At 43.3% G+C, this 18,566-nt stretch overlaps 1 protein-coding gene across 2 annotated transcripts in view; it reads left to right on the top strand.

Annotated features, from left to right (window-relative positions):
• Positions 1-18,566, top strand: part of LOC116628065 (transmembrane channel-like protein 5) — a 70,242-nt gene that overhangs the window by 21,457 nt on the left and 30,219 nt on the right. Inside the window, exons 2-5 of one of the 2 annotated variants that reach the window (XM_032398128.1) lie at positions 1,851-2,714; positions 5,384-5,556; positions 10,404-10,493; positions 16,141-16,240. In XM_032398128.1, the coding sequence (XP_032254019.1) occupies positions 1,924-2,714; positions 5,384-5,556; positions 10,404-10,493; positions 16,141-16,240 (1,154 nt within the window). In that variant the 5' untranslated portion in view covers positions 1,851-1,923. Of the gene's footprint in view, positions 1-1,850; positions 2,715-5,383; positions 5,557-10,403; positions 10,494-13,719; positions 14,003-16,140; positions 16,241-18,566 lie in introns of those variants that run through there. The other variant, XM_032398129.1, reaches the window with a different exon arrangement.

An 18,566-nucleotide genomic window follows, 5' to 3' on the forward strand; every position in this document is an offset into this window, starting at 1 on the left:
CTTCCATAATTGAATCTCACTGGCTCTGACTGGGTTATGTACCCTGACCCAATCACTGTGGCCAGAAAGAAAAGAATTCTACTCGGGTTGTATGTCCACATGTGGCCCATATGGACTGAGACGGGGAAGAGGTATTACTTAAGGAGAAGTATTATCACAAAAGAGAGAAATGGATGCTGAGCAGGGACAAAATAATGAACAACCGACTTCCACTATGCTGAGGAATCGGGAATTGAGTTGGCAAATGAACATTCTAAGACTAGTTAATTCTTCAGCTCTGATTACTCAACAAAGAGTCTAACCCTTTTCGTTTGCATAGAGATAAACTTGTCAGCATTGGCTGAGCTTTAAAAATGGTATACTTCCTGCTTTCAATTACATCAACACTTTACCTAATCACACTGGCTTGAAACTGTGGAGCTATTTTTGTCTTTTGATTTACCTTTCACCCTTCCAATATCTGGTCAGTCCACAAATCCTGTTGATTTTTCCTTTCTGTTTTGTCCCCTACTTATTTTCTTCTCTGTTTCTATGGACACTATACTAGCAGTTCCAGGCTCACATTCCATCACCATGGCAAGCTAGTGACCTAAGAGTGCGTCTTTCTCAGTTAATTTGGTCCTGGAGGACCAATGTGGGTTATGTGCCCATTCCTGAGCCAAACCCTGTGGCCAGGGGCATAGTGGACACTGATTGGCTAGGCCTGGGTCATGCGACAGTTCTTGGAGTCAGGAATGGGGAGGGGCAGATGCCGAGATGAAAATCAGGGCATTGGGCGCCTGGGTGGCTCAGCTGGTTAAGCAACTGCCTTCAGCTCAGGTCATGATCCCAGGGTCCTGGGATCGAGTCCCACATCGGGCTCCCTGCTCAGCGGGGAGCCTGCTTCTCCCTCTGACCCTGACCCTCTCATGCTGTTTCTCTCCTGCTCACTCTCTAATAAATAAATAAATAAATAAATAAATAAATAATTAAAAAAAGAAAATCAGGGCATTGATGCCAAAAGAAGGGGAAATGAATAATAGGGTAGTAAAAGCAACAGATATCCAGCACACTTAGAAATTAAAATTCCATTTTTTCTGATTTGGAAAGTATACTATGTCTATAGATTAGAGCTCAGAGAACTCACAAAATCGTATCTTCAAACTGGAAGGAGCGGTAGCATTTGTCTTCTTACCCAATTCCTCTAGTTACCATCAACTGTTCTTCCTTTGCACACTCATACTAATTTATGCTTTGATCAATCCTACAACCACAAGTGCATTCAAAGTGCTCAAACAGCCCTTGTTTCTTCCAGTCTTTCGGTTTTTTTGTTCTGCTTCTCCCACAACCAAAGGAATGTAGTGGTTAGGATCTAAGTTTGGCCACATGTATCAGAGACCCCCCCAAAACAGTGGTTTATGCAAGATAAAGTTTTATTTTATTTTTTTTACATAAAAGCCCAAGCTGATATGTTGGCACTGATCTGTGATGTCATCAGCAACCCAGGCTTCTTCCATCTGTTGTGCTGTGATCTCTAGGGTAGGTGTCGCCTTTGTGTCCATGGACCAAGAGGGCACACTATCATTTCCACATTCCAGCCCACAGGAGGTAGGTAAGAAGACCAAGAAGGGGAGAAATGCCCCTTGCCTTAAACAGCACAAACCTGGGAGTTCTATTTATTGCTTCTGCTCACATCCCATTGTCCACTCTCCTGGTCACATCTTGGTGCACAGGAGACTGGGAAGCATACTTCTGATTCTGGGCAGCTGTGCACCCAACTGTGAAAGAAAGGAGAATAGATAGTGGAAGATAACCAGCAGTCTCGGCAGGGAAGAAAAAAATATGAATGTTTCCTTCTTTTTGTTTTTCAGATTAAAAAAAGATCCCTGAGTAACTCAAATGCAGGAATGTTTTAACACTCCAGGGTGAAGAATCTGTGCCAGCATGTCTGCCTACTACAGGAATAATGGGTATGAGGAAGATCCAGATTACCCTGACTATTCAGGATCTCGGAACCGTATGTGGGGGCATTTGAAAACTCAGGATTATCCAGATTCTCCAGATGCTCTGAACAACTCAGGCTATCCTACCACCAGGAGCAACCCATACTCTGCAGACTACAGAACAGGTCCAGGCTATCCTGGGTCTCTAGCAGAACCAGATTATCCTGGATCTCAGAGTAATCCAGACCAGTCTGGCACCAGAAGCAACTCATTCTCTGTTGGCTCCAGAAGAAGTTCAGATTATCCCATATCTTTGGCAGAGCCAGATTATATTGGATCTTGGAGCAAACCATACCATCCAGGCTCATCTAGAGAGCCAGACTACTCTGAATCCCAACGGAATTTTGATTTTGCAGGTTCCAGAAGCAGTGGAAACTATGCAGGCTCCAGAACAAATCCCGATTATCTCGACTCTTTGGGAGAACCAGACTACCCTGGAGCTCAGGGAAACTCTAACCATCCTGGCTCCAGGGCAAATTCCAACCATCCCGGTACCAGAAGGAATCCAGAATATGCTGGTTCCAGAATCAATCCATACATGGACACTCTGGGAGAGCCTGATTATCCAGGAGCTGAGAATCAACTTAACTCTCCAAACTTTTTTGGGGAACCAGACTATCCCAATGCTGAGGACTATCAGAACTCTCCAGACTTTTGGGGGAAGCCTGATTACCCAGTTGCTGAGAATGGTCATGATTATGGCTCTTCTGAGACTTCAGAAATGACCAGAGAGTAAGCGCAAGCATCTCCGTCCTATGGGGGGCGGGGGTGCTGAATGATAGTTCATCAAGCCAATGGAACCTGGTTGGTGTTGTTTGGGTTAGGGACACGTAAGATGGTTTCTGTGACCTGAAGTTGTAGGAAACTTTCATACCTACCGTAGACCTCACCTGGGCCATGGACTTTCAGTCTGAACTTTCAAGGCCTTACCTGAACGTAATCTTTCATCACCTCTTGCTTGGATAGCACCCTCCCCAGTCTCCTACCTCTTCCTATAATCCCTACAAGACATTTAGATTCCCATTGTTTTGACCCTGCTACTTTGCCAATAAAGTTAGGGTTAAGACTTGATAGTTATGAACTCAAACATTTTAACCAGAATTATATCCACAGGAATGCATTTTTAACCAAGAAAATCTTTTGAAGATCTAACTCCATGAAATCAACTTAATTCCTCAATTGTTTTTTTTTTTTCATTCAAGGTGGTTGAACCACTCCTGATTTCTTTCCACTTTCATTTTTATTTTACTATAATTATTGTCATCTGAATTGATCACTTTTCATGTTTATGGCAGGTTTAGCTTATTGATCTTCTACATTGTTGTTGTAGTCATCAGATTTTATCAATCATTGTTTTCCCCATTGTTGGTATTCCTTTAAGTTCATTCTGAAAAACTAAGTCCAGTTTTTCCTGGTTCAGATTTTGTAGATCTAAATTTTGTCCAAAATCTTTTTAATTTTCCAGCAATTTTTGGTCATTGACAAATTTTACTAAGTACAATACTGGACATTGACAGTGTTAGTTTGGATGACTTAGTTCTACCAAATCTGATTTTTTTCTGGGGTAAGTTTTCGATGTTCCTGTTGTCAACAAGACGTGATTCTTTAGTCAGGTTATTTTTAATCTATAAAAAATTTTACCCTGTGAAAATTTAACCAATATGAGTCTCATTTGGCATGTACTAGTTCTACTAGTAATACATATTACTAGTAGATTCAACAAAAATTCAACAAAAGCTAATGGCTTGTATTTATCTTGAGGAATAAGGATATAAGATTTGGGTGTGCAGTAGGGTCAAATGTCTTCAGAACCTAAATAGGAGGATTAACAGAACCAGATCAAAATGGCCTCCTTGGCCATACCCCTCTGCCTGATTCATCATTTCAAAATATACCTTTGATTCTCTCACTCCTTGTTTTTTTTTTTTTTGAAGATTTTATTTATTTTTTGACAGAGAGACACAGCGAGAGAGGGAACACAAGCAGGGGGAGTGGGAGAGGGAGAAGCAGGCTTCCCGCCGAGCAGGGAGCCCGATGCGGGGCTCTATCCCAGGACCCTGGGATCATGACCTGAGCCGAAAGCAGATGCTTAACGACTGAGCCACCCAGGCGCCCCTCACTCCTTGGTTTTTGATCTTCCATGGTTCTCCATAACCTTTGGAAGAAAGACCACACTGCTTTGCTTATGATAACATTTAAGAAGTAGGATGCACTGGTCTAATGTAAAGTGCTTCCAAAGACCCACCTAACTGACTTCCTCCCATCTTCCCACCTTCCCTATCTACCCTCCCTACCTCTAGTACAGTGGTTCTTGACCTGGACTGAACCTTAGAATCACCTGATTACCTGCAGAACTTTAAAAATAATACAAATGCCCCGGGGCGCCTGGGTGGCTCAGTCGTAAAGCGTCTGCCTTCGGCTCAGGTCATGACCCCAGGGTCCTGGGATCGAGCCCCGCATCGGGCTCCCTGCTCAGCGGGAAGCCTGCTTCTCTCTCTCCCACTTACCCTGCTTGTGTTCTCTCTCTGGCTGTCTCTCTCTGTCAAATAAATAAATAAAATCTTTAAAAAATAAATAAATAAAATAAAAATAATACAAATACCTGGACCCAACTTTCAGAGCTTCTGATGTCATTGTCTGGGGCAGGGACTGGGAATTGGCATGTACCTAAAATTGAGACCATTGCTCCAGGTTAATTCATTTTTATAGTATTCCCTTTATATATTCAGCACTCCTGTTTATGGTCTTACACCTTTATTTATGCTGTTCTTCATCCTTGGAATGCTCTCCTCCTGACTCTTTATGTATGAATTTTTTTTTTTTTTAAAGATTTTATTTATTTATTTGACAGAGAGAGAGACAGTGAGAGAGGGAACATAAGCAGGGGGAGTGGGAGAGGGAGAAGCAGGCCTCCTGCTGAGCAGGGAGCCTGATGTGGGGCTCGATCCCAGGACCCTGGGATCATGACCTGAGCCGAAGGCAGACGCTCAATGACTGAGCCACCCAGGCGCCCCTTTATGTATGAATTTATCCTTCCAATCCTACCTGCAATGTTTCTTTTCCATGTAGATTTCCCTCCAAACTGCCAGCCAGAATTCTTTTCTCTTTCCTCTGAACTCCTTGGGCCTGTCTTCAGGTACTCACCAGTTACTACTTGTATTGTAATTGCTTAACTGTGTCTAAGAAGCTCTACCAGATTGGATTGAGGGTTCCTTGAGGGTAGACACCTCGTGTTTTTATCTTTGTGTTCTCACCCCCTAGACCTTGCCTAACACATGGTTGGCATTCAGTCAGCATTTGTGGAATGAATGAATGGATGCATGGATGGATGGATGATGAATGGATGACTGTCCTTACTATGCTCCTGGGTGAATCTTGATCCGTTATTTTTGGGATTTCAGGGTGCTCAGCAGAACATCTTCAATCCGGCCCTCATTTCGTCATAGGGGTGATGGCCCCTTGGGTGTCCTTGAGAGAGAGAATGAAGATTACCCTGAAAGCATTGCAATGAAATCCATGGGGATGGCAAATCCATATGGCGACTCTGTGCCTGGGGCTCCTGGCAATGGCTATGGTAAGCATTTGTTAAGATGAAGATCATATCCTGGGAAGAAAGTAAAATCGGTGGACTTAGGGGAGCAGTTATTTAACAGTTCCAGGAAGAGAAGAATTGGTTTATCCCTCCCCCTTCAAACACCTACCTTACAAAGGCTGAACATTGAGGGTCTAGAAAAGACAAGCAGTATCATCACTTGTCAAAGCAGCCTGCTTAGGGATTATGAAAAATGAGAGTGTGCACACCCTGTGCCAGCCCATTGGGGTTATGGGGAAATGTGGGCTCAGTATGACCAAATCCTCAGATTTTTCTAAAGAAGGAAGAACGCTGGGTTTTTATGTGAAACCTCCTGATTTTTAAATGCTCCAAAATAAAGAAAAAAAAAATCAAAACATTGAACTGGGCAAACAAAATCACTTGTGGGCTAGATTTAGTCTGTACTGTTTAGTTAGCAAGTGGGTATTCAGAACCTACTGGGGGGACAAGGGTAGTAAGAGGCAGCTCTGTCCTCAAGTTACTTAAAGCATAAGGGTGGGTGACACCAGCATGTCAAGACTGAAAAAAGACAAAATTAGCAAGCAGACTATTCATATGTGAACAATCATGTCATCCTCAGAATCTACTGTGTGCAAAGGTTTAGCTCTGGGAGGCAAAGGAAATTCTAAAGTTCTTATCCTGCAGGAGGGAATAGGGACTTGCTGTCTAGTAAAGGGAGCCAGTTCATTACATGAGAGCCACACACACCCCACCCCCCCTCTGAGATCCAGAAAAGAGAAGGAGTGTTCAGCCAAGAACAGAATGGGGGACCCAAGTGCAGGTTGGTGCTGATGGAGGATTCTTTATGCCTGAGAGGGTGGATGGGGAGGAGTTTGAAGCAGGCTGAGAAGAAAGGATGGGATGCCTTGTCATGCACTGATGAAAAACACTGACTAATACACATTTGCATAGAAAAACATTCATTTGGGCTATTCCAAACCTTTATGTCATGCATTCTCAATGGGGGGGGGGAGCAATATAAATCCCAAGGGGGTAAAATTTATTCTTTTTTTAAAGATTTATTTATTTATTTTAGAGAGAGTGCATGTGCATGCATGAGTGGGGGGAGAGTTAGGGGAGGGGGAGAGAGAGAATCTCAAGTAGACTCTGTCCTGAGCACAGAGCCTGACACAAGGCTTGATTCCAGGACCCTGAGATCGTGACTTGAGCCGAAACCAAGAGTTGGATGCTTAACTGACTGAGCCACCTGGTGCCCCGGTAAAATTTATTCTTGAAAGGCGAGAAAAGTCTTCCTCTTTTTATATATAAACATCTGATACACATATGTAAGCAGATACACAGTATAGCTGTAGTATTAAAATTTCATGGGCAGAGGATAATTGGAAAGAAATATCTAAAAAGACTCCTTAGGGGGCAAATAATGAAAAAAAGATTGATAAACACAGCCCTACCCCAATGCAAGTGGAGCTAATAATGCCGAGCAGATTTTGAGTGTTTCCTATGCCCTGGAGACCTCTGCCAAGCACTTTACTTTTATTGTCTTGTTTAAATCTGAACAACCACCTTTCATACAGCCACTACTGCTCTCCCTATTTATAGATGGGAAAACTGAGGCTCAGAGGCACAGTGCCCAAGATTATCTCACTGTTATATTGAAAGAACCAGTCTCTCTGACCCAAAGCCTGACTCTTACTTATCCTGTATTATTGCTGGGTAGGATCAGGGCAAATGCAAAAAGATTCCTGACCACTTATGCTTTATTTATTTATTTATTTATTTATTTTTAAAAGATTTTATTTATTTATTTGACACAGAGAGAGAAAGCACAAGTAGGCAGAGCAGTAGGCAGAGAGAGAGAGAGAAGCAGGCTCTCTTGAGCAGGGAGTCGGACGTGGGGCTTGATCCCAGGACCCGGGGATCATGACCTGAGCCAGAGGCAGCCGCTTAACGGACTGAGCCACCCAGGCGCCCCTATTTATTTATTTTTTAAAAGATTATTTATTTATTTATTTATTTGAGAGAGAGAGAGAGAGAGCAGAGCATGCAAGAGAGAACACGAGTCGGGGGGAGGGGCAGAGGGAGAGGGAGAAGTAAACTCCCACTGAGCCGGGAGCCTGATGTGGGGCTCGATTCCAGAACCCTGGGATCATGACCTGAGCTGAAGGCAGATGCTTAACCAGCTGAGCCACCTAGGTGCCCCTGACTACTTATGCTTAAAAAAAAAAAGTAGGGGTGCCTGGGTGGCTCAGTCGTTGAGCATCTGCCTTCGGCTCAGGTCATGGTCCCAGGGTCCTGGGATTGAGCCCCGCGTCAGGCTCCCTGGTCAGTGGGAAGCCTGCTTCTCCCTCTCCCACTCCCCCTGCTTGTGTTCCCTCTCGCTGTGTCTCTCTCTCTCAAATAAATAAAATCTTTAAAAAAAAAAAAAGTAGTTGAGTATGACTTCTTTTTCTGGACTCCTTTGTAGGACCAGGGTTGTAGCCCTTAGCAATCACTTGTCCATACTATGCCGTCGTTATAGATGATGCTCTCATTAAAAACCTATCTTCATCCATGTATTCTTTAAAGCTCTAGGTGATTTTCCTAGTGTCACAGTGCCTGGTCACAGTAGGTGCTAAAGCAGTGCTAACTGAATTAATAGCAACAGTATTGGTAAGGATGTATCAGTTAGCTGTTGCCACAGTAATGCTGCATAACAAACAGATGCAGAAACCCAGTGTTGTACAATAAAGAAGCATTTATTTCTCACTCACACATGTTCAGGTTTGCTTGGAGTTTGATTGAACTAGGCTGTGTGTGACTGTGCTTGACTCCAGGTCATGGGTTCTGTGTCTAGAGCCTAGTGTCCTTCTTCTTGAACCAGGGAGCCACTTGGGGGCATTGTTGTTCCATGACATAAGCTGGAAGTGCTCGAAGTGACAAGCAAAAACCACACAGTGTGTCTAAGGTTTTGACATGGACCTGGCATACGGTCACTTCTGCCATGTTCCATTGATCAAAGTCACATGACCAAGCCCAACTTCAGGGGAGGTGTCCAGGGAATGGTGGTGTGATATATGCTGAATAACAATGGATCTACCACAATAGTTAATATATAGCAATAGTTTACTATGTTCCAGGATTACGTTAAGCACTTTGCATGTGTTAACTGATGTGATTCCCTCAACAATGCCATGTGAAGCTCCCATCATTATTCCTGTTTTACAGACTACGATATTGTAGCTCAGAGAGGTTAGGTAACATGCTGGAGGGCATCAGCCAGTAACAAAGCTGGGAACTGATACCCAGCAAGAAGTTCAGAACTTCCTGCAATGTAATTTTGTGCATTGTTCACATCAAACTGTGTTCCATTTTCTCTGTCACGGAGTTTAGCTTTTAATGTTTACTGTGGACTGAATAAAAATATACTGAAATATGACACTGTTGTGTAGATGCTGAGAGTAGACTCTGTCCTTAAGAAAATCATGCCATCTTTCAAATTTATTCATGCGTTATCATAACGTGTTAGAAATCGAAGGAACTTCTATGATCATCTAGACAAGTTTCTTTCTTTCTTTTTTTTTTTGTCTTAATTTTTTTTAGAACAGTGTTAGGTTCACAGTAAAACTGAGGGAAGGGAAGGTACAGAGATTTTCCACAGAACTCCTTTCCTCACATAGCAAAGACTCTCCCATTATCAACATCTGGCCCCAGAATGATACATGTCTTATAATTGATGCACCTACACCAACACATCGTTATCATCTCTAGTGCATAGTTAACATCAGGGTTCACTCTTGGTGCTATAAATTCTATGAGTTTGAACAAATGTGTAATAACATGTAACACCCTTATGGTATCATACAGAATAGTTTCAGTGCCCTAAACATCCTCTGGTCTGCCTATTTATCTCAACCTCCTAGACAAGTATTTCTTAAACTCAAGTTGTAGCCCATTAACAAGTTGTGAAATTAATTCTGAAAAATGAGATAGAAAAGAATGGAATAGGGGGCACCTGGATGGCTCAGTCGGTTAAGCATCTGACTCTTGATTTCAGCTCAGGTCTTGATCTCAGGGTCATGAGTTCAAGTCCTGCATTGAGCTGCTGGGCGTGGAGCGTACCTAAAAAAAAAAAAGGAATGGAATAGAATAAGAATATATCGGAGTGCCTCTTATGTAGTCAAGCAAAGTATTGTTTGGTGAAACTCGTTTCTCAGTTACATATGTGTAGGTATGTCCTGGATCTTAATGTAATAATTTTTTAAATTTTATCAAGTTTTAAATTTTAATTCTGGTATAGTTAACATACAGTGTTATATTAGTTTCAGGTGTACAATATAGTGATTCAGCAATTCCATACATTACCCAGTGCTCATCGTGGTAAATGTACTCTTAATTCCCATCACCTATTTCACCCATCCCCCCACCCCACCTCCCCTCTGGTAACCATCAGTGTGTTCTCTATAGTTGAGTCTGTTTCTTAGTTTGTCTCTCTCTTTAATTTCCCTTTGCTTGTTTGTTTCTTAAATTCCACATATGAGTGAGATCATATGGTATTTATCTTTCTCTGACTGATTTATTTCGCTTAGCATTATATCCTCTAGCTCCATCCATGTAATTGCAAATGGCAGGATTTCATTGTTTTTATGGCTGAGTAATATTCCCTTGTAACAATTTAACCATGGCTTATACTTAAATGAAAACCATCGATTGAAGCTGTTTGTACTTAATAACATTGTTTCCGTATTTATGACCTATTTTCCACCCAAGCACTCAATCATTAGTCTGTTAGGACCTCAAGGTCAAGGTCGGGGTCTTACTGACCATTATGTGCTTAGTAATATCTAGTACGGTGGGATTAATTGGTGATGTGTCCTAACTCTTCATTCCAGTGAACCCTGCTTATGTGGGTGAAAGTAGCCCCCGCCCAGCTTATGGAAACCCACCATTGTCTGGATGCGACTGGCACGAGTCACCCCAAGGTAAGGCTTAAATTGGTGGTATCCAAAAAAAATCAACCCTAGAGAGGAATGTTTTCAAGGCAATGCAGACATCACTATTTCATTTAGGCTTTCGGTGTGGTAACTGATGTAGTACTTGCTTAATTTACCATAACGGGGGTTTTCTTTTAGGTATGCAGGTTTTTTTTCTCTCCTGGATATCAAGGTGTCTTCATCAGGACTCTTCTGGTCTCATGTGCCAGAAACCCGACTCATGTGGGCCCAGGTGAATGTACTGGCTCGTGTGGTGGGAAGGACAGGGGGGAGCAAAGAGCTGAAGGTAGAATTACCTTGCAGGACCTAGTACAGAGCTTGACACATAGTAGATGCTCAGAGATATTTGTTGAATTAATTTGTGAATGAGTTACAGGAACAAGGGCCTCTGAGTCTGCATTGATCAACATTTTTCTGAATAATCGTAGAATTATTATGATGCTGGAGTTTAGGAGAAGTCAGACCAGAGAAAGACAGAATGCTGGGAAATCAGTTAGGAAGCCCTGTAAGGGTCACTGTGTGTGATGATGAAGGTCTGATCAGAGGCAGAGACTGAGAGATAAAAAGGAAGCAAAAGAGGAGAGAGGCCAGGGAATGCTGAAACTTGGAGGCAAATCTGTGGACAACAAGGAGTAAACCAACTGATGGTATCCTCTATACAATAATGCGAATTGAAGGGCCTCATGACCTAAAACCATGTCTCACCTTCTGGCATTCTAGCTGATATGACAGCCTTTAGCCTCATTTTTTTTTTTTTTAAGTTTTATTTATTTATTTGAGAGAGAGAGAGCAGGAAGAGGGGCAGGGGAGAGAGAGAATCTCAAGCAAACTCTACACTGAGCACAGAGCCCGACATGGGCCTTGATCCCACGACCCTGAGATCATGACCTGAGCTGAAATCAAGAGTCGAAGGCTTAACTGACTGAGCCACCCAGGCGCCCCTAGCCTCATTCTTTAAGAGCCTTCTCAAGAAGAGGTATAACTTCGGGGCGCCTGGGTGGCTCAGTCGGTTAAGTGACTGCCTTCGGCTCAGGTCATGATCCCAGGGTCCTGGGATCGAGCCCCGCATCGGGCTCCCTGCTCCGCGGGAAGCCTGCTTCTCCCTCTCACACTCCCCCTGCTTGTGTTCCCTCTCTCGCTGTGTCTCTCTCTGTCAAATAAATAAGTAAAAACTTTAAAAAAAAAAAAAAAAAAGGAGAGGTATAACTTCTACAAGGGTTGGGTATTGCTACTTGGGAGGGAAAACCATGGAGGTATAAATGATCACCCTCTCCATTTGGTTCCCACTAGAGCAGAAAATGACTTTAACTATTGAGGAAAGAAAATGGCTTTTAACTTCATTGGACTGCTTAATCTAGCCAGCCTGAGGTTGGGGCTTCTGGTGAAGGGGAGTCCCAGAAGGCAGAGAGAATTAAGGAAATAGAGGACCCAGAGATGAATCTGGTTTTCTTCACCATTTTGCTTTCAATGGTTTGGATTCTCAAACCATGTACAGTTAGATGGTGGACAGCCTCCTGATAAAACGTCACTTTGATGGATTATGCTATGCACCTATGAAGCATTTGGCACATGGTAGGTACTCATAAATATTCATTTATTTGTGAATGAATAAATGATACATCAGCATCTCGTTAGAGGAAGGGGCCAGGGTGAAGGGATGAAGAGGCCCTTCTTTGGGTCCAGACAGACCTGGGTTTAAGTCTCAGCTCTGCTACTTGCTGGTTTTGTGACTTTAGGCAAATAACCTTTTTGGGCCTCAGTTTTCTTAGCTATAAAATGGGGGTTATTGTACATAATGCATAGGGTGATTATGAAAATTAAATTATATAATCTAAAGTACTTGGCCTATAGTAGTGACAGGTATTGTTACTGTTAATTATCATTGATGGGGATAAGGAGGAGAGTCCTGGTCCAATTCTGCCATTTTATGAGAGTGTGATGAGAGTAGAGGTCAATTTATTTTTGTGCACCTCAGTTTCCCCAACTATTAAATAAATGACGTGGCTGAGGTGATTTCCAAATCAGGTCTGTTGGGTGGGAATTGTGTTCAGGTGCCTGGCACTGAAGTAGGACGGCTTCACAATAAAGGGATTTATTTTTCTCATGTAACAAGAAGTGTTGTGGGAGGGGGTTCACAGTTTGTATGGCAGCTCTGCCCAGGATGCTCTCAGGACTGAGCTCCTTCTTAGCTTCTTTCTCTACCATTCTTCACAGCTGAACGTGTATCCTCTTGTTTTTAAAATGGCAGCCTCTGGTAAGCCAGAAGGAGAAATGGTGAAGGGCAAAAAGTGGAACCGGGCAGACTGTCACCTTTTAAAAAGCATTCTTGGGGGCGCCTGGGTGGCTCAGTTGGTTAAGCAACTGCCTTCGGCTCAGGTCATGATCCTGGAGTCCCAGGATCGAGTCCCACATCGGGCTCCCTGCTCAGCAGGGAGTCTGCTTCTCCCTCTGACCCTCCTCCCTCTCACTCCCTCTCATGCTCTCTGTCTCTCGTTCTCTCTCTCGCAAATAAATAAAATCTTAAAAAAAAAAAAATAAATAAATAAATAAAAAAATAAAAAGCATTCTTGGACGCTCTATGTCTCATTGACCAGAATGGTGGGGTTACAAGTCCATCTTTAGCCACAAAGGAAGCTAGGAGAATTTTAGTTGAGCCCAGTGCCTACACAGGAAAGGAAGCTTCTGGGGGTATGAGAAAAATGGAGATCGGATACAGGGTACAGACAAGTGGTAGGGTTGGCTACCCAAGGCAGTCAGGAGATAATAATTGTTATTACTATAAACCCGTCTGGGTTTATATAGGCATGTAAAATTAAATATAAAATATAAGTTTTAGGCCAGGGGCACCAAATTAAAAAGGAAAATCTTGCCCTTTGGTTATGAGTCATTTAGAAGAATCCCTGCCTTCTGTTTCTAGAACCCTATTGTCTTTAATGAAGGATTCTGTTTCCAATTTCTTACCTAGCTACCAAGACAGAGGTGTCTATAGGAAAACACATCTCTTCATGAAGAGACCCCTCTGGTGTAGATGTGGGGAGTTATGTTGTGATTTGTGTAGGGCTGGCTTTGGCAATCTCATCCTGGTCTTTAAAAAAATGTGAATGGGGCATCCCTCTGTGATTGTCATCACTTTTCCTCGCGGCTCCCAACAATGTCAGTGTGACTGCTTTGGAAGGCCACTCCGGTGGAGAACAAAGCTGGGAGGAGGCAAGAGATGCTGTCTGATGACCAAGTGAATGAAATCATCGTTGAGGTTGAGAATGTTCCATCTGGGGTTGTTCCAGAAAAGATGCTGGTGAACTCAAGCTTCGGCATGGTCTCATCCGCTTCTGACATCGATGTGACAGACTCTCAGAGTTTCAGCAGCCCGAATGACAAAAAGAGCAAGCAGTTGTTGCAGTTTTCAACATCTTTGAATGAATCATTTTCTCAGACCCTTCATAGCCCAGGAAGTGTGGGCATAGACACTCCTTGTACTTCACATGAAAACCTCCAAGGTAGTGAGACCCTGGGAGAAAGGAGTTAGGAAGGGAGCAAGGAAGGCTTCCAACTTGTCTACAGGATTATTTAGTTTTAAGACATCAAGTAGGTTGAAGTTTATAGATGATCTGAGGATGCGACAGACCCAGGAAGGGGTCACTTTGGGAGCATCTAACACCTAGAAAGGAGTTCACCTTGATCAAGCTCACTTTCTGTGCCCAACACTCTGCCAAACACTTCCTTTTTGTTATCCATTGAATTTAGTTTGACTTTATTCCCCACACTTTGAGGTAGGCACATTTGTCACTTCCATTTGCTTGGTGAGTAAATTAAATTAAATTAAATCACTTCCATTTGCTTGGTGAACCTTGGCAGAACCAGGGCTCAAATGCAGGTCTGCCTGGTTTCCAAGCCCGATGCTTTAACCGCTGTCTTGCTTTGGTCCAGTTCCTCCCCCACCCTGGATTCGGCAACATAGGATGGCCTTTATTGCCAAGTCCGCCATGAAACCAGGTCTTAGCTGACACTACCTCCCTGCCTTTCTGTTCCTGAGGCCAAATCCTGGGTTCTTGACTGCTGTTTCTATGTCATCCCATCATACTCCAGACATCAAGTCCAGCCTCAATGATGTCTAGGAGGGAAAAAAATCCATTCACACTAAAGCATTCTGTGGGTTTAACCCCTTTATTAAAGATTGGGGTGTCTCCTCTCATGCTACTGTCTCCCCACATCTCTGTGTTCTTTCCTCCTCCTCTTTGTCCTTTCTTCTTCTCTGTTGAGCCACCCTTCCCTCTCAGGAGAGACACAAATTTCTCGTCTTCAGCAGAGTGAGTTTGGTGACCCTCTTTTGGGGATTTCCTTTTCACCTTAACTAGGTCAAATGAAGAGTTCAGCTCAATAACTCAACCAGGGAGCCAGCCCACTCCCTCTATTGTTGCCCCGGTCAGCCCCCCGGTTGGCTTCCTCATTGTTACAAGATGGTGATCGCAGTTCCAGGCTTCAGATGGCCACAACAACATCCAGAGGGAGATGGATCTTTTTCTTGGAGTTTTTGTGGGGGTTTTTTAGTTTTTCTTTTTTGAGAAGGAAGAAACCTTTTCCAAGAAACTCCTCAGCAGATCACCCATCACAGAACACTGGCCAACATCTTGTCACGTGCTTATGCTGAAATCAGTCACCTGCAAGGATCAGCTTGGACTCATGGGGCTCACCCCCTGTGCCTGAAGATGGGTCCTACCCTGCAGAAGCTCAGGGCCTTGGGAAAGAGGGGGTAGATTCCTAAACAAAATCAGGATTCTATTAAAAAGAAGAAATGACTGGGGTAGGTGACCCACAATATCTGCCATGCTGAGTGAAGATGTGAATATGAGTTATCGGGAGAAGATGGGGGACCATTCCAGGGGCCGGAAGAGCATACGACAACAGTCAAGAAATGTAAAGAAGGTGCCTGGGCCTGGAGTGAGGGGGTCAAGTGAAAGTGATTCGGACATTCAAGTAGGAGAGGAGAGCAAGCCTGACCAGACGTGCAGGGGCTTGTGGCCTCACTGAATGCTTCTTGTCATAAAGAAGAAAAATATCAAATTGGAATTGCATGCAAACATTATCATTTGCTTTGGCTTTGAGGTTAAAAAAAAAATACACCACATTGGGGTGCCCGAGTGGCTCAGTCAGTTGTGTCCAACTCTTGATCTCAGCTCAGGTCTTGATCTTGGGGTTGTGAGTTCAAGCCCTGCATTGGGCTCCATGCTGGGCATGGAGCCTACTTAAAAAAAACAACAAACCACGTTGTCTGTTTTCATTTGTGGCTTGGGGATCACTGAGTCCATATATTTATTCTTCTTTCCTTGTACTCTTATAAAAACACGCTCGGGGTACCTGGGTGGCTCAGTCTGTTAAGTGTCTGCCTTCAGCTCAGGTCATGACCCCGGAGTCCCAGGATTGAGCCCCACATCCTGTTTCGGGCTCAGTGGGGAGTCTGCTTCTCCCTCTGCCCCTTCTCCAACTCTTGCGCTTGCATGCTCGCTTGCTCTCTTTCAAATAAATAAATAAATAAAATTTATAAAAAATAAACATGCTGAAGTTCAGTGCCATACTTTAAAATGCTGATATTCTGTGAAAGGAAACAAAATTAAACTCAATTTATTTTCCTCCACAGGACAAAAGTTAATTGCATCTCTGATACCAATGACATCTAGAGACAGAATTAAAGCCATCAGGACTCAGCCAAGAACCATGGAAGAGAAAAGGAACCTTAAGTATGGACCCAAAGCTTTTTTTCTTTCTCAGATTTCACATGAATTTCAGTCTTCTACTTTGTCCCATCTCAGAAAGATAAAAAACGGGGGTGCCTGGGTGGTGCAGTCAGTTGGGTGTCCAACTCCTGGTTTTGGCTCAGGTTGTGATCTCAGTATTGTGAGATTGAGCCCGTCAGGCTCTGCGCTCAGTGTGGAGTCTGCTTGAGATTCTCTCCCTCTCCCTCTGCTCCTCCCACTCGGACTCTCTCTTTCTCTCTCTCTTTCGAATAAATAAATCTTAAAGAAAAAAAAAAAGAAATATATAAATGCAAAAGAAGGGACAATCTTCCTACAGAAGAATTCCAAATAATCTATATAGATGTTCCTCTCTCTTCTCACCTGGAGTGTGGGCTGTGCTTAGTGATGTGCTTTCAAAGGGTGGAGCATGGGAACTGACGGAGAGTGACTTTCCAGTGATGTGGTCTAGCCAACACTCCCTTGACCAGGTGATCCAGGTTAGCATCCCCAGAGATATGTGGTTAGAAGAGCACATCCCCTCTGTTGTACTCTCTCCTAAAGACCATAACCCCAGTATTCCCAGAGAAAGAAATCAGGCAAACCCCAGTGGAGGGACATTCTACAAAATACCTGACCAGTACTCCTCAAAATTGTCAAGGTCATCAAAAATAAAGGAAGTCAGAAAAATTGTCACAGACTAGAGGATTTGAAAGAGACATAAAAACTAAATAGAATGTGGGATGGGGTCCTGGAATAGAACATGGCATTGGTGGAAGAACGAGTGAAATCAGAACAGTGTGGAGTTTAGGTACCGGTATATGTGCTAATGTTGATTTTTTAGTTTCGACAACTACCATGGAAATGTCAGATGTTGGGGTGCTTGGGTGGCTCAGTAGCCTGGGCGTCCAACTCTTGATTTCAGCTCAGGCTGTGGTCTCAGGGTTGTGAGATTGAGCCTCACGTTGGGCTCCGCACTGAGCATGGGACCTGCTTAAGGTTCTCTCTCTCCCTCTCCCTCTGCTACTCCCCCATCCCTCTCTAAAAAATAAATAAATAAATAAATAAATAAATAAATAAATAAATAAATGTAAGATGTTAATAGGAAAAAATAATGGTGAGTAGTGTATAGGAATTTTCTGTACTGTTTTTGTAACTTTTTTGAAATTTCTATTTACTCTAAAATTCAAAGTTTACTGGAAAGAAAAAAAGAAAGAAGTCCTCAGAAGCTTTCTAAGGGCAGGAACTAAAAAAAAAAAAAAAGAGTGAAAGAATGAGGGCTGTTTTAGCCATCAGACTTCACATTTACTGTTCCTCATCCTTTTTCTTTTGCAATTTGTACCCTTGGAAACTAGTGGAGTGGATGCAACAATGGCTAATAAATAATTCAATGATGCAATTGTTCTGGGGCTGCAAAGATAACTTACAAAGTCTGACAGGGGAGATGGATTTGTCAATAAGTAACTTACACATGAGAAAAAGGAAATCAGGCCAAATCAAGGTAGAGGAGACTGCAGTGACAGGACTAGCTGGAGTGATACAGGCTACTTGGGTAAAGCAGGAGGGCATGTGAGCTGAGCCTTGGAAGACCGTGATGTGGGGGTGGGCGTTTGGATGGACAAAGAAAACCAGAAAAGAACCAGAGCAAGGTAGATGCAATGAATTCATGGAAAGGTAAAGAACCCAATTGTGGCTGGATCTTTCTGAAAACACTCTTCCATTTCAAACTGCATGGCTGCCTCTCTCACAGGGTAAGGGCCTTATATGGGCCCCAAAGACTTTACAGCAGGATTTTTCAACCCCGGTATGCCTGATATTGGGGGCTGGATCATTCTCTGTTGTGGGGTTCTGTCCAGTTCATTGTAGGGGGTTTTAGCACATCCCTGCCTTCTACCCACTAGATGTTAGTAGCAAGCCTCTCTCCCCCAGAGTTTGACAACCAAAAATGTCTCCTGACATTGCCAAATGTCCCTTGGGGGGCAAGGCAAAATCTCCCCAGGTTGAGGACCACTGACTTATAGGACCCTTCGTTATCACTCAAACCCTCCTCCCTTCCCCCTGCTCATTCCATTCTAGCCATCCCAGCCTCCTTGGGGTCCCAGGTTGGCTGTTTCCTATGGACACAACAATCCCTTATCCATCCTACTATCCCCTCCCTTCCTAAAGGACTTTGCTTGAATATTGTGCTATTTCAAATTATAGCACAGTCCCCATTCCAGCATTTCCCATTTCCTTACCTTGCTCTATTTTGCTTTTTCTTTTCCATAGTACACCTTTTATTTATTGTTTATTGTCTTTCTCTCCCAACTGGTAGAGATGTCTGCTCCATGAG

Source organism: Phoca vitulina, unplaced genomic scaffold (genome assembly GCF_004348235.1).
Source record: "Phoca vitulina isolate PV1807 unplaced genomic scaffold, GSC_HSeal_1.0 scaffold110, whole genome shotgun sequence".
NCBI classification, from domain to species: Eukaryota; Metazoa; Chordata; class Mammalia; order Carnivora; family Phocidae; genus Phoca; species Phoca vitulina.